This window comes from Stegastes partitus, unplaced genomic scaffold (genome assembly GCF_000690725.1).
Source record: "Stegastes partitus isolate 25-593 unplaced genomic scaffold, Stegastes_partitus-1.0.2 Scaffold183, whole genome shotgun sequence".
Lineage (NCBI taxonomy): Eukaryota > Metazoa > Chordata > Actinopteri > Pomacentridae > Stegastes > Stegastes partitus.
In genome coordinates, this window is record NW_007577914.1 from 98,809 (window position 1) to 113,437 (window position 14,629).

The 14,629-nt window shown below is 41.7% G+C and overlaps 1 protein-coding gene across 3 annotated transcripts in view; it reads right to left on the reverse strand.

Annotated features, from left to right (window-relative positions):
- Window positions 1-14,216, reverse strand: part of ankrd50l (ankyrin repeat domain 50-like) — a 31,480-nt gene extending 17,264 nt beyond the window's left edge. The window contains exons 1-2 of one of the 3 annotated variants that reach the window (XM_008280133.1): window positions 14,173-14,216; window positions 3,237-3,951 (exon numbers count right to left, since the gene is read on the reverse strand). In XM_008280133.1, the coding sequence (XP_008278355.1) occupies window positions 3,237-3,679 (443 nt within the window). In that variant the 5' untranslated portion in view covers window positions 3,680-3,951; window positions 14,173-14,216. Of the gene's footprint in view, window positions 1-3,236; window positions 3,952-4,043; window positions 4,592-14,172 lie in introns of those variants that run through there. The other 2 variants (XM_008280132.1, XM_008280131.1) reach the window with 2 other exon arrangements.
- Between the last annotated feature and the right edge of the window lie 413 nt (window positions 14,217-14,629).

Below are 14,629 nucleotides of genomic sequence, written 5' to 3' on the forward strand. Positions count from 1 at the left end.
CCCACGTTTCATCAGTTTGTTGACGGCTGTTCTCACATGGCGGAGTTTCGCCCGCAGCCACTTTCTCTCAGAAGAGCTTCGAACGCAAACAACTGCTGGCTGAGATCCAGTCTGAGGGGAATGTGGAATCCAGCTCGGTACTTCACACCAGAGGAAAGCAAACACAAGAGGAGTGTTAAAGGGCTCAGACTCATGGCAGAGTAAACACACCGGCAGGGAGTTTAAACGTCCTGGAGAGGAGAGTGACCTCGCTGACTGGTGCTGAGACGGTCACCGGGGTAATGGAGGCATTTTTCACCTCTTTGTTCTATTTTTCCCCTCTCTGAAAGGATGTTGTATCATAAATAACACTGTAGCATTCATTCACACTGGAGGCCCATTGTGTGCGCGGTGAATGGGCCGCATTATGAGAGCAGCAATAAATATAAGACGAGGAAGAATGGCTGCTGCCGTCTTTTTTTTTTTCCTGCGACTGTATTGGCTTCTGTTTGCTTCGCTGATGGTCACATTTACATTTACAGGCGCTAAGACATTTTTTTCTCCACTAACAGTCTGAACACCTGCAGAAAATCGCCTCTATTTAGAAAAAATAGGTGTAGCGTTTCAGATTCCATGGGCCTTTTTCCTACAGCATGAGCAGAAACTGCTATTACATTTTTACATTTTTCTTTTTGCAGCAAGGAGCTTTCTGTTTAGTTATTTTTTAACGGTGTAGTTGACATTGCAGCTGGAGCTACTGATTCAATACCATGGTTTGTCGACTTTTAGTGGCGCTGAGCCAGAAGTTAACGTCTCTATTCTACAGAATTATCTCGTCCATAGTGATACGAAGCAAACCCTGACTAAAAATTTGCACAAATATTTATTTTTTCAGCATGATACATAATGTAAAGGCCAGCGTGGGACGTGGCTCACCACATTGTAATATCTATACACCAGCATCGACCGGCCTGTCATATATTTTGATTAAGGAACAAGTACCATAACATTTTTGTTCTCCCTGCTTCTTTTTAGGCAAAGAATATGTAAATAGAATTGTGATTTTCTTATATTTATTTTCTAGAGTTATGCATTACAGTAAGTGGAATAAATAAAAATGAAAAGATCAGATATATAAAAAGGAATGTATTTTTTGAAATTGCAATGTCACTATATATTGAGTTAAATAAGATCAATTCAGAAGCAGTTTTTGGAATAAATAAAGAAATAAAAAAATGAATAAATATTTGAATAAATGAATGAATGAACAGAGAAGTTTTTGTTTTTGTTTCTTTCAGCAAATCAAATAACCTGCAAACTCCATCACATTGATGCAACGATCATAACATATCAATTCAATCCAATTTATTAGTTTTGATTAGGGATGCCCGATATTGGCATAAAAATGTAATATCCGTCAATATCGTTATCAGATTTTTTGCCTATAATGAAAACCGATAAAATAATGCCTGCATTTTGCCGGCATTTACAGTGTGCAAATGAGGATGTCACCAAACTGCGTTGTAAAGCGTGTAAACAAGCGTGGCTGCAGTAATAAGCTTGCTCACGCTGTGCCTGACTAACAGGAGATATGTGATGTTACTAGGGCTGGAGCCGAATATCCAAATAATTAGCCGCTGTGCTGATATCCGGATATCAATGTTGAGGTCAGAATTCACCAGACCAGCGGAACGCTGTTCAGGTGGTGGAAAAGGAGCCGACAGAAAGGCATGGAGAGGGCACTGCTGCTGTGCCACCACCAAAAAAAAAAAAAAGACAGTGGGAGATGTCCATGCTAATGCTGTCAGACGACAACGATGAACACCCTGAGGAACAAGATCAAAGTGCCAAGCAAGAGATGGAGCAGTATTTGGCAGACTCCAGTAAAGTCCAGTCTGGCCCACTTGGACGCTGGAAATAGAACTGTGACCGCTAACCTAGAGTTCAATTACTTGTGTCATCAAAATAAATATCTGAAAATACGTGGTGTTTGGAGTCTGAGTTTCAACTGTTGACGATTGAGCAACAGGCTATAAATCTAATCTAATAGCATCCATGTTGGCAGCATTAGGATCATCACGTTAACAAAACATCATTAATCAAAGCTTTTCTGCTTTACAACAGCCACATTATAAGCACAACCTTCATAATACCTATAATTCAGGCTTTAAAGTGTGAGGTCACAACAACTGACTGCTGAAACACACGGTTTACACAACATCTGAAAGTTGCGCTGCAGGTTTTCCAGCAGCTTGTTTTCTCCTCATGTGAGAATCTGATAAACACTTTCCCACAGACACGTGTTTGGACAGAACAGCTGCTCCTGTTTCTACCAACAACGGCGCCATTTACGCAGCACGATGCCGCGCAGAAATTGTGCTGAGCTGGGAAGGAGCCACACACACTGGAACATGCACGCACACGCCGAGCAGCTGGATGCAGTTTCATGCTCGCTACAGTTGCTTTCGGCAACTTTCTCCTCCCCTTTCGTTTGGCAAAGACTTGATGGGAAATTTCCCCTCGAATCTGATTCAACAAAAATGCTTTCTGCAGATCAACCATGACTCAAAAAAATCAGCAATGGCAAACAAAAAAATGTGACACAAACTTGGGATATCAGGTAATCGGTCTATCCCGATATGGTGGATTATCAGGGCCGGCATTTTTCTGATTATCTGTATTTCTATTGTTGATTACTGATAAACTAAATGCGCTACTTCAGGTCTCTCTGTCTGTCATCACTCTGTGGTCTCAGAAAAGGCTCTCAAGTCGAAACTGCAGAAACTCAACAAGAAACACAAGCCATTGTCGCAAACCAGCAAATTAGCTCTTTTCACTGTGACTAAGGCTGTGCTAACGGCCAGTGGATAAGTTAGAAGGCCACCACAGATTAACCTGAAACTCAGTCTGGAAACAATCATTAATGACGCTTTAAGACCTGGACCTTAATGGTTAGTAAAAGTGGCAGAACATTGAAAGATTAAGAAAATAGAGACAAACTGAACAATCTCAGTTAATGCCACATAAACAGAGCAGAGGATCTTAGTTTAATAACTCCTACTTCTGTTTTACATATTCAGTTATAGTGACCCTTATTAATGAAGAAGCCTAGTTATGAATGACAGTTTGCTGTTAAAACATTACATTTAATGTATATTGGTTTTGAATATTGGCTATCGGTCTTTCTTGATTACCAATATTCGTCATCGGTATCGGTCCTAAAAAAAATTAAAAATCAGTCGAGCCTTAATACAAACCTCTTGAAGGTGTCATCAGGGTCTCTTTGACAGCTGACAGGCTCCAGAGCACAGGCTACAGAGGGGCTGCTGAGGATGTCTTCGTACCCAGGAGGGAGCAGCGGCGAGGCCCTCAGCTGCTCCACCAGGCCCAGGATGAACCTCCACAGCACCAGGCTCCTCTGGTCCTCCCTCTGGCAGAAGTGGGAGGCCAGGCAGCGCTGCGCCAGCTCGACCGCCAGGCCTGCCTTGGAGGTGGGCCACACCACCTCGGTGCACAGGGCGGTCTTCCCGGCTCCGGGGCCTCCGGTCACCAGCAGCCCCGGCGCTTGGCCTGGCAAAGACCGGGCATCCAGGCAGCGCCGCAGCTTGTCCAGGGCCCATTCCCGGCAGTAGAAGCGCTGGCCCTGGAGCAAGCTGGAGCTGCTGCCGAATCTACTCATTTGCTCCCGGGGGTCTGACATCCAGGGGACAAGTCGGTGCTCTTACCTCCCATACTCCTCCGGTGGTTTCACTTTATTAGGCTGAGCTGGTTTGCACGGACTGTGTATTTCCTCAACCTGTCAGTTCCTGAAAGTGTTGCATCAGGCAATTACTATCAGTTGCTATCCTCCTGTAGGTTCTCCAGGTGTCACAAGGGAAGGAGAAAGTCAGCAAGAGGTCTTCATTTGTCTTCTCGGGCTCCTTGGGTTTGAAGCTCCATTGTTTCCACCATGCTTGTCCTCCAGGTGCTGCTCTGTCAGGAATCAGAAAGAGACAGAAGGAATGAGTCGCGAGAGAGAAACTGACAGGATGTTTTTTCAATGATTCAATGACACCGTGTCTCACCCCTCCTCCGTATTCCAATTACAGCTTCAGTCTTCCCTCCTCTTTCACTTTCTGTCCCGCTTCTCTTTTCGGCATCGAGCCCCAAACTGCAGCTGTAGCATGAAATTCCCTTTTCCTTTCTCACACTCACGGTTCTTTCCCTTCATACCTCACGCCTCCCTCTCATTCTCTCACTGGCTCTCAGCCTGACATGCTCTCCGGTTTTTCTTGTTTTTTTTTTTTTTTTTTTCTCCTTTCCTTTCCTTGTCTCCACCCACCGCTGGTGTTTGTCGGCATGTCGAGACATGCACAGGAGAGCAGCGAGCAGAGAGGGAGGACTGGTAGGGCTGACAGGTGGGAGTGGTTACCTGAGGTCAAGGTTCAGTCGCAGGGCAACACAACACCTCTGACTTCAGAAGTAGGTGATTTATTCATGCAAAGCCGCTTCACGCTGCTAAAGTTTAGTCATTAAAACTATCTTTTAGTGCTTTGAGGAACTGCTGTCAACAAAGCATAACCTTTAATTTTACTGAATTCTGACTGACTTTGAATCAATAATCAAACAAAAATTCAGTCTGTGTTCTCAGCTTCTAAAACTGTTTTTTTTTTGTTTTTTTTTAAATGTCTTTTTAATTTAATACCTTTGGTTGGAATAAAAAATTTTTTTCGGAAGTTCCATCCATCCATTTTCTATACAGCGCTTAATCCTCACTAGGGTCGCGGGGGGGCTGGAGCCTATCCCAGCCGACTTAGGGCGAAGGCAGGGGACACCCTGGACAGGTCGCCAGTCCATTGCAGGGCCACACTTAGAGACAGACAACCAATCACACTCACATTCACACCTACGGACAATTTAGAATCACAAATTAACCTCAACATGTTTTTGGACTGTGTGGGAGGAAGCCGGAGAACCCGGAGAGTACCCATGCTGCACGGGGAGAACATGCAAACTCCTTTTTTGGAAGTTGTCATTAGAATATACTACTGTTTTTCTAAAAAAAAAAAAAAGTGTTTTGGTTTAAACAACAATCAAGTGTTTAAGCAATAAAGAAAATAATCATTAGCACTCACAGATTTAATTTATAGTTAATTAAAACTATCTTTTAGTCATCTGAGGTGCTGCTGTCAACAAAGTATGAACTTTGAACTTAATTTTATTTATTTATGAATAACTTTGAGGTGATTAATCAGGCATTAATCTCAATAATTTGTCCACTCAGCTGCTAAAATGTGACAATTTTCTGTCTTTTATATCAATATGTCTTGAATACGTTTAAGTTTTCAACTGTTTGTTGGGGGGCTGCAAGATGGAGCGGTGGTTAGCATTGTTGCCTCGCAGCAAGAAGGTCGCAGGTTTGCGTCCCGGTGAGGGCACCCGGGATCTTTCTGTGTGGAGTTTGCATCTTCTCCCTGTGCAGCGTGGGTTCTCTCCGGGTTCTCCGGCTTCCTCCCACAAGGTCCAAAGACATGTTGAGGTTAACTGGAGATTCTAAATTGTCTGTATGTGTTAATGTGAGTGTACTTGGTTGTCTGTCTCTAAGGGTAGCCCTGTGATAGACTGGCACCCTGTCCAGGGTGTCCCCTGTCTTTGCCCTAAGTCAGCTGGGATAGGCTCCAGTGAAGATTAAGCGGTGTAAAGAAAATGGATGTATGTATGTATGTATGGACTGTTTGTTGGAATAAAAAGCAATTAAGAAGAGCAAAGCTTATTTGCATTTTTTGTTTTTTTTCCCATTTTGAAAATGATGAAAAGTCAACAATGTCATCTTATTGCATCCCTCAACTACTTAATATAAAGATAATTATTTTTAGTTTGTCCTTAATGTGTTGATATGAGGATTTTTTTTGCAATTTTCACACAATTTTCTATCTTACTACTACTACTAGAAAAATATCATTAACTTGAAAACTGATGAAAACGTAACTGAACCGACTGACCCTTTTTCTACTAGAGAGAAATGATACAAGGAAACTGCTGATAATATAACTTTCAGGTGCATTTCCACCGTATGAACTCTCCCCAGATAATAGTATTCTTTTTGAACCCACTTCCTGCCTGCACTAGTGTTTCCTGCAGCGCTGTGTTTCAAAAACCTGCAAGCATGCACTTACTTTGTAGTTTGTGGATGCCAACAACTAGAATGGTGCAGCCCAAGAGATTTTGATGTAGCAGCCACAAAGCCCAGGTTTTACTGTGTATTTTTGCGATGGATGGCATTCAGACAGAACTTGAGACTGTCGTACTTTTGAAACATCAGCAGGCTAATTTCTTCAATCCTCCCTGTGCTTATGTAATTACAATGTGTTGAAAGAACGTTTACCCATGAGAAAGTTCTTGGGAAAATAACCTTTCTTAAAACTTTTGATAGGAAAGTGCCTTTAAACTTCAGGAAGACGCTGCCACTATTAGCAAATAGTTTGCAAATTGCTTTGAAAAATTACAGTAATTATGCAATTTTTGGTTTTAACAAGCAATCACACCACCATCCACATTTTTTCCCAACGTATAATCAGCTGGGAGGAATTTCCAACATGCATCTGCATTTTATGGACAAAAGGCGCCTTTTTAAACTAATGGGGAAGGAACAAGGTGGGGTGAAAGCTTTTCAGCCTTTTTATTGGAATGATTGGAATGTATTTGCAACGGCTTTCACTGTGACGTCAATTCTGAGCAAAACAACATCCATAAATGGTTGCAACTGAGATGGTTGTTGCGTCGCTGTTTGTTGTGTCGCTGTTTGTTGTGTTGGCCTACGAGGTGTGTCAGAAAAATTCTGATGTTGGTGTTCCAAAGATACATTTCAAACCCAAACTACAAACTACGAGTTTTCCCCTTGAGACGATCAACCAGCACATCTACAAAGAGATCCTACGGTGTTTGCTTCGTTCAGTGCGCAAGAAGAGGTGAGAGTTGTGGCAGGACAAGTCATGGCTGCTTCACCAACGCCCTGAGCATCCCACAGTTCTTGGCTGAGAAAAACATTGCTGCGCTGGAGCAACCTCCCTACTCACCCCACCTGGCTCTGTGGGATTTTTTCCTCTTCCCCAAGCTCAAGGGGGTCATCAAGGGGGCCTGTTTTAAAGACGTGGACGACATCAAGATGGCTGTGACGACAGCACTGTGCCTTGAATCCTTCCAGGAGTGAATGGCGGCAGAGAAGGCTGGGAAAGTACGTTACACTCCAGGGGGATTACTTCAAAGGGGAAAAATTGTAGTTTGGATTTGAAATATATCTTTTGTGACACCAGTCCTGGAACTTTTCTGACACACCTCTTATATGGCAACTTTTGACACTGTTAAAGGGGATGTTTATGAGGAGACGACTGCTACTTGAAGAGACTATCAGAAGAGAAGATGTGGAACTTGTTGTCATCTCCTCCAAGTTCAACCAATAAGCCAACCAGCAAGTTCTCAAGTCTCAAGGAGTGTTTTTAACTCCTAAAAACAGCCCTGAAAGAGGTGCAACAGGGGCAGCTCCAACTCGCCTAAAGGTGCACGATATTAAACAGCCTAATGTAGGTTTTTTAGTCTACAGAATATGAAGTACAGTATTTCCTCTACAGTCATTTAGGAGCAGCGGGCCACCATTCCCAAATCCTAGCCGCTGCTCCTTCAAATTTCTTTCTTTTTTTTTTTTTTGCTGTAATACACCACTGCTGCATGTCTTCACCTTTACAGCAGAGTCCTGCACTCGGCTGGGTGCTCGCGACTACTACAGTAAACTACAGATAGCTATCTTGCTCAGTATCTACTGTCTGTGGGTTAATACAACTTTAATTGCTCGCGAGAGTGCAGTCGTGAAAGTGACACTGTTTATTCCGCTCATAGACTGCATGAGAAAAAAAAGACTCTGTTTCATCTTGGACAAATCTCACATTAGAACGCTCTAGTTTACTCTTTTTAAAGTCATCTTTGGTCGCACACCGGTCTGAGCAATGCGGCCACCAACAGCAGCTACCGCAGCCTGCTATGTGGGGCATTCAGGGAACATCGGAAATTGTAGAGTCTATCGATAAGAAAATGTTCAACCGGTCATATGTTTTGCCTGTGATTGCACTGGTGCTGCAGGGTGGCGCAGTTGGTAACACTGTTGCCTCGCAGCAAGAAGGTTGCCGGTTCGCGTCCCGGTGGGGACACTTTTCTGCGTGGAGTTTGCATGTTCCCCCCGTGCAGCGTGGGTTCTCTCCGGGTTCTCTGGCTTCCTCCCACACAATCCAAAAACATGTTGAGGTTAACTGGTGATTCTAAATTGTCCGCAGTTGTGAATGTGAATGTGCTTGGTTGTCTGTCTCTAAGTGTAGCCCTGCGATAGACTGGCGACCTGTCCAGGTGTCCCCTGCCTTCGCCCTAAGTCAGCTGGGATAGGCTCCAGCACCCCCGCGACTCTAGTGAGGATTAAGCGGTGTATAGATAATGGATGGATGGGTTGCACCGGTAGAAAAAACAAACAAAAAAAGAGTTAGTCTGGAGTCCTGTGTGGACTTCTGTGTGGCACAAGCGCTGTTCGGTAAATGGCTACATATGCAGTGGCATATGACGTGGCTCTAACTTGGCACCTGGCCAATGAAAACCGGTTCTTTGGAAGTGCCGGATTTGAACCAACTAAGCATTGGAACTAGCACCAGCACGGAACTAGCACCTGGTTCATACTGGTAGAAAAGAGGTAGAGTCAGAGGACGGTCGTCTTGGAGAATAGTGCAGCGACTTATTAGCTTAAGGTAACTCAGAATAGATTTTACAAGTTAAATAGACTTTCGCAAAACATTGAAGGCCCGCTATTGTTACATAACATATCGGTAGCTTAAGTTTATTGGGCCCAGGGTCAACTCAGTGTCGCAAATGTGAGTAAACTAACTGATAGTATTTAGCTAATATCTACACGCCATGATGGAACTGCTGACTGCATCTTCAGATGAGCTTGTTCAACTATTTCTCTAAGAAGAGAAAGACACCTGATGAAGATGACGCGAGCCAGGTATCATTAGCCTTTTACTGACTCATAATGATGATGGTCAGTAAAAAATAATGTAATGATATATCATCAGACATAAACTAGAAACAATTTTAAATGATTAGGGTGTAGGAAAATGAGAGAAACAATCATGATTGTTTCTATTTGTCGGTGAAGATTGACTAGAGAAACAGGCTTCAGGGGATCAGCTTGCATCATAAATGCTGCTGAGCATCAGCAGTCACCTCTAGGAGAATTTCTCTACAACAGAGCCTTGGAGCTCTTTTATCAAAATAAAACAAAAAAAACCTTACATTTATTTATTTATTTTTTATTTTTACATTCAGCCTTTAAAAAGCCATTTTTAATTGGCCATTCAATAAATAGGTTGTAAAACTAAAATTTGCAGTCAAATGTCATTTGTTTATGCCGCCACGGCTCCCCGGAGAGCCTGGCCCCGCTGCTGAAAAAATCCTAGAGGAAACACTGAAGTATATCTAATTTTTGCAATTTATCCAGTATGTATAATACTATCCATAACAAATAGAATGATGAATGTGGCAGAGAACATATTGGACACCACATGAATCATATGGCTGTGACTAAAAGGACAAAATAAGCACCCGTGCATAGCCAAATACTGACATTTTTTATACTTTAGAGCATTTAAGCGAAAGCTGTGTATTATACAATGGAAAAGTAGGTTGGACTTGCGATAAAAAGCCTTCAAAGAATTCGAACAAAGAATGTCAAAGGCTTCTGTGACAACGTTAACATGGTGATGACAGTGCACACTGTTCCTCATTTCAAGTCAGTGACTAATCAAACATCAGCTCCACTAAAGCTGAATCCGACAGATTTTAACAGCGATTTAACACTCGACAGAATCGGACAGAAAAACCCTCACTGCTGTGCAAATCAGCCTCTATGTGACAGCCTGGTGACAGCATAATTCAGAAAGCTAAGAAAGTGAAGAACTACCAGCCGACGGTCTTACAAGCTAATGCATTTTCACCCGTGCAGCACTTTAAACCGAGAATAGCCTCATACAGATGTGTGACACACATTTATGCGCATTTCCACTGTCAGTTTACAAGCAGCCAAATACTGAAAATCAACTCGGAAACTGAAGAGATGTGTTGTTTTTGCAGGACGTTGCTGATGACAGTAATGAGGAGAACTGGCACCAAGCTGTGAAGTTGTCTACATTCTTGTCATTGCTTGTGGTATTTACAAAGCTCTCCAAACCTGGCATATAGCTTGTACAGACGCTGGTGCAGAAACCAAAGCCTTCGCCGACATGCTGTCAAGGCAGAAGTCAAATCAAGTCAGATCCCTACCCCACCTTAACTTGGAACTGGCATAAGACGCAGCATACTGCGAAAAACATGTACTGTGATGAAAACAACTTATTTAACATATTTGGAACTATTTTATATCACTTCCTATTCAAATCTAAAAAAATAAAAAAATAGAAGAAACCATTGTTGAATACAATGATGTGATGTTAATGAATTTACCTTTATTGTACACCTGCCACCCTGCTGTTAACTATGCTATACACACAGTGGAAATGTCAAGAAATAAACTACAATCACTGCCTTGTGGTTGTAGTTGCAGTTTACATCCATCTCTAAATTTCTTCCTCAGTTATGGTTTTAAAAAGAAGCCACTAGAGTGTTTTTGCAGAACATTATGATGTAACAAGGTCAAGTTTTGACCTTTTGAATGTAAAATGTCATTGCTTTATCCCAAGGGTGTCCAATCCTGGTCCTTGAGGGCCATAATCCTGCATGTTTTAGATGTTTCCTTCTTCCAACACACCTGATTCAAATGATCAGCTCATCATCAAGCTCTGCAGACGCCTGATAAAAATCCTGATCATTTGAAGGTGTGTTGGAAGAGGGAAACATCTAACCAGGATTAGACACCCCTGTTTGATCGGATTGAACAATTGTGTGACATTTTGCGATCAGATTATTTTTACAGCTTGGTGAATGATTGTGCAAAATCAAGGTTGTCAAGGTTTTTTCTGAGATGTCAAACACATGAGTTGCCTTATGGCCAAAGACGTGGGAACTGCCAAGGCTGTAAAATGAGGTCAGTGCAGAAGTGCAAAAAAAAAAACTGCAGTTCCTCAAATGGCCACTTAAGGCTGACTCAAAAAGTGAGTCAATCCTCATAGACCTCCATATAAAAATGTCCAACTTTACAACAAAAGTAAACATGTTTACAGCCAAAACATGGTTTTGGTCTGTGTAGCTAATTTCCTCATTCACAACGACTGTATGGGGAGTGAATTTTAATAGAAGTCAATTGTTTGAATTGTATTAAGGCTTCAAGTTATGCATAATTAAGGACGTGGCCCCTTTGACTGACAGGTGGGTGTTGTAACGGGACAGTTCAAGACCCGGAAACGGTAAAATAAGGCCTCTCTAATCATCAATTCATGAAAGATGGCAACAGGTAGCTAAAACACAGTCAGCAGATTCGTTCTGATTACTGTTAGTTATATATTTGGGATATTGTATTACGGGGCTGCAAGGTGGGGCAGTTGGTTAGCACTGTTGCCTCGCAGCAACAAGGCTGCCGGTTCACGTCCCAGTGGGGGCACCGGAATCTTTCTGCGTGGAGTCTCCATGTTCTCCCCGTGCAGCGTGGGTTCTCTCCGGGTTCTCCGGCTTCCTCCCACAAGTCCAAAAACATGTTGAGGTTAATTGGTGATTCGAAATTGTCCGTAAGTGTGAATGTAAGTGTGCTGGGTTGTCTGTCTCTAAGTGTAGCCCTGCGATAGACTGGCGACCTGTCCAGTCAGCTGGGATAGGCTCCAGCCCCTGCGACCCTAGTGAGGATTAAGCGGTGTATCGATGATGGATAGATGATAGATATTGTATTACAGGGACCTCATAGGTGAACGTTTTTTCGACACCATCTCCAGCTTAAATTTACATAACCTGTTAATTATTGTAGACTTGATGAGGTCTACTGTTCGATACTGTAACTAGACCGTGACAATATACCGTCTTTATACCACTGTCATCAACTTTAACTATAGTAGCCTGTAAAATGCAACATTTTCTTTTGTATGTATAAATACCACTGTGCGGACATAAACAAAAATATAAAAATCCCAGCTGACAGGAAGTGTCATGAAACTTTCAGGAAGCATTCCCTAAAAGTTTCCCAAAAGGGACTGTTTGCTGGGATGTTTCATTCAGTTTATGACCCAGAATTGAGATTTTAATCCACATTTAAAAATGCATAAACCACTAGAATTCCTAAAACACTTTACCTTAATATAAGAAATAATGTAAAAGATGGAGCATCAGTTTAAAGTTAGCAGTAATACTCTTAAATGGCAAAATCAGGTCACGACTCTAAACAGCACTTTGAGAACGATGATTGTTCAGTTGTTTTGTTCAGTTTTTCAACATTGCTTTTCCAGTTTTTAGTCAACGTTTACATTATCCTACAGTTAACAGTATTTCCTGTGTTTGGCTTCAAAACAGCACCAGATTTTATAGTATTTATTTTGTAATAAACAGTACAGTACTGTTGGATTTTGGTTGGATTTTACCAGTAATTTATCACAGAGTATTTCAAATTTAAACATGTGTGTTCAAGGCACACGTTTACACTTGCGTAAATCATTATAAAATACGTTCATTCCAGGAAACACAGTTTTAAAACCAGATCGTCAACATTCACCATGATATTAATGTGGCTCATGGCTTAAAGCAGAGAAAGAAAGTGGGATGACCTTACTTTGCATAGACCACAGCGTCTGACATTTTATCTTCATTTTACTCTGAAATAACTTGAAAATGGTGCAATTATAAGGTTCAAATCTGAAGACTCCAAAACCTCCAATATGTCAGGATCCTAACAACGCTTATCTGGCAGATAATAGACTAGTTTGTATCGCAGCAGTGCTAAAACTGCATAATGGCACCAAAAAAGCTAACATGTTCCAAGAAATGTTGCACGTTTTCCAGCCTTCTCTGCCGCCATTCACTCCTGGAAGGATTCTTTTTTAATGAGCATTGGTTAAAATTAATGAATATGTTTGCACATAAGATAAGATAGGGCATAACAAAACTTCAAATATTAATCCTGAAGGAAATTCTTCTGCCAGATATTGCACAGAACAACATTACATAACATAAGGAATGCAGTGCCAAGTAGAAAGGGGAAGAGACACACAGTAAGTACCATACATAGAGATGAAAACATCTAAAAATATAAGTAAGCTAAAATAACACTAAAATTAGTAAAGGAAAAGGTAATACTCAATGAATGTGAGAAACATGAAAAAAAGTATTACACCTAAACTGAAATATTGCACATTATATTGAAATGATGCATCTGAAACTGCACATAAGATTAAACTATTGCACTGGAGGAAAAAAACAAAACTCTAACATGCTGGCCATGAAAATGTTAAAAAATACACATTAAATTCAAATTTTGCACAGAAAATTGTTATGTTAGACACAATCCTGGGACTAATATTGCATAAAATAATGAGAAAAATCATTTGCACATGATACTGTTCCTTGGCATTAAAATGGATCTCAAGCTGAGACCTTCATCATATCTATAATTTCAGCCTGATTGTACTTACTCTCTTAAAGCCACATCTGCATCCAGCTGCTGTAACATGTAAACTACTCCAGTGAGGCATCAGTAAAGTTGATCTTTTCTTCTCTTATTCATCTATCAGAATAAAAACAACAAAAAAAACCCTCAAACTGCCACTAGTTTTTCTTCCCATCTCACCTTCTTGTTTTTTTTTTTTTTATATATATATATCTGCATGCTCTCTTGATTTGGAGTGTCCAGACCTCCACTTTCAACACTCAGCCTCCTGCAGCCTTTCTAACGTTGAACATTACAGCCAATCAGCGGCTTGTCCTCGGTCACATCAGCGTGTGAATCCACAGGTGATCCGCTGCAGGCTGAAGCTCCGACAGCAGCTCTGTCACCGATATGTTCGTCCCTCGAGGGGAAATGAAACAATAATCTCCGTGATTAATGTGTGAAACTGACTCACTGCGCACACTAGTCGACGCCATCGTAAACAATCACACAAACGGCGGCACAAATACTCCACCTCGAGTCACACATGCTGTTTAATCCGACCTACAGCAGAAGATGCAACATGTGAGTTTTTAAAATGCACAAAAGCTCGCTTGTACCTGAGAGAACCGCTCCTCGTCTCCGTCTCCGCTCCGCTCGACTCCAGTTACCGACAAACCACAGCTCCAATCACGTGTAGCCGCTCCCACAATTGATGCCATCACATTTAAGGTGAATTTATTACTGCTGCACGTCCTTTACATCTCTTTTTGGTCTCATCATACCTCCAGAGGAAATCTGCTGCCTCTGCTGCTTCACTCTGTCAAATGATGTGTGCAAGAACAAAGAGGACTGTGCGTGTTAAAGGATGCTGGACTGTGGAGCTGGAAGTCTGTTTATGTCAGAAAAGGAGCACAAATAAAGCAAAATGACAGGTTAAAGCATTTTCAAATCTACTCAACATGTCATAGGCAGCACCTGCAAATCCATTCACAAAGTATAACATTGACTTCAAGTCAGAATTGTGCATTTTTAAGTGAGTGAATCTCATGTCATTTATTTTTATTCACTATATGC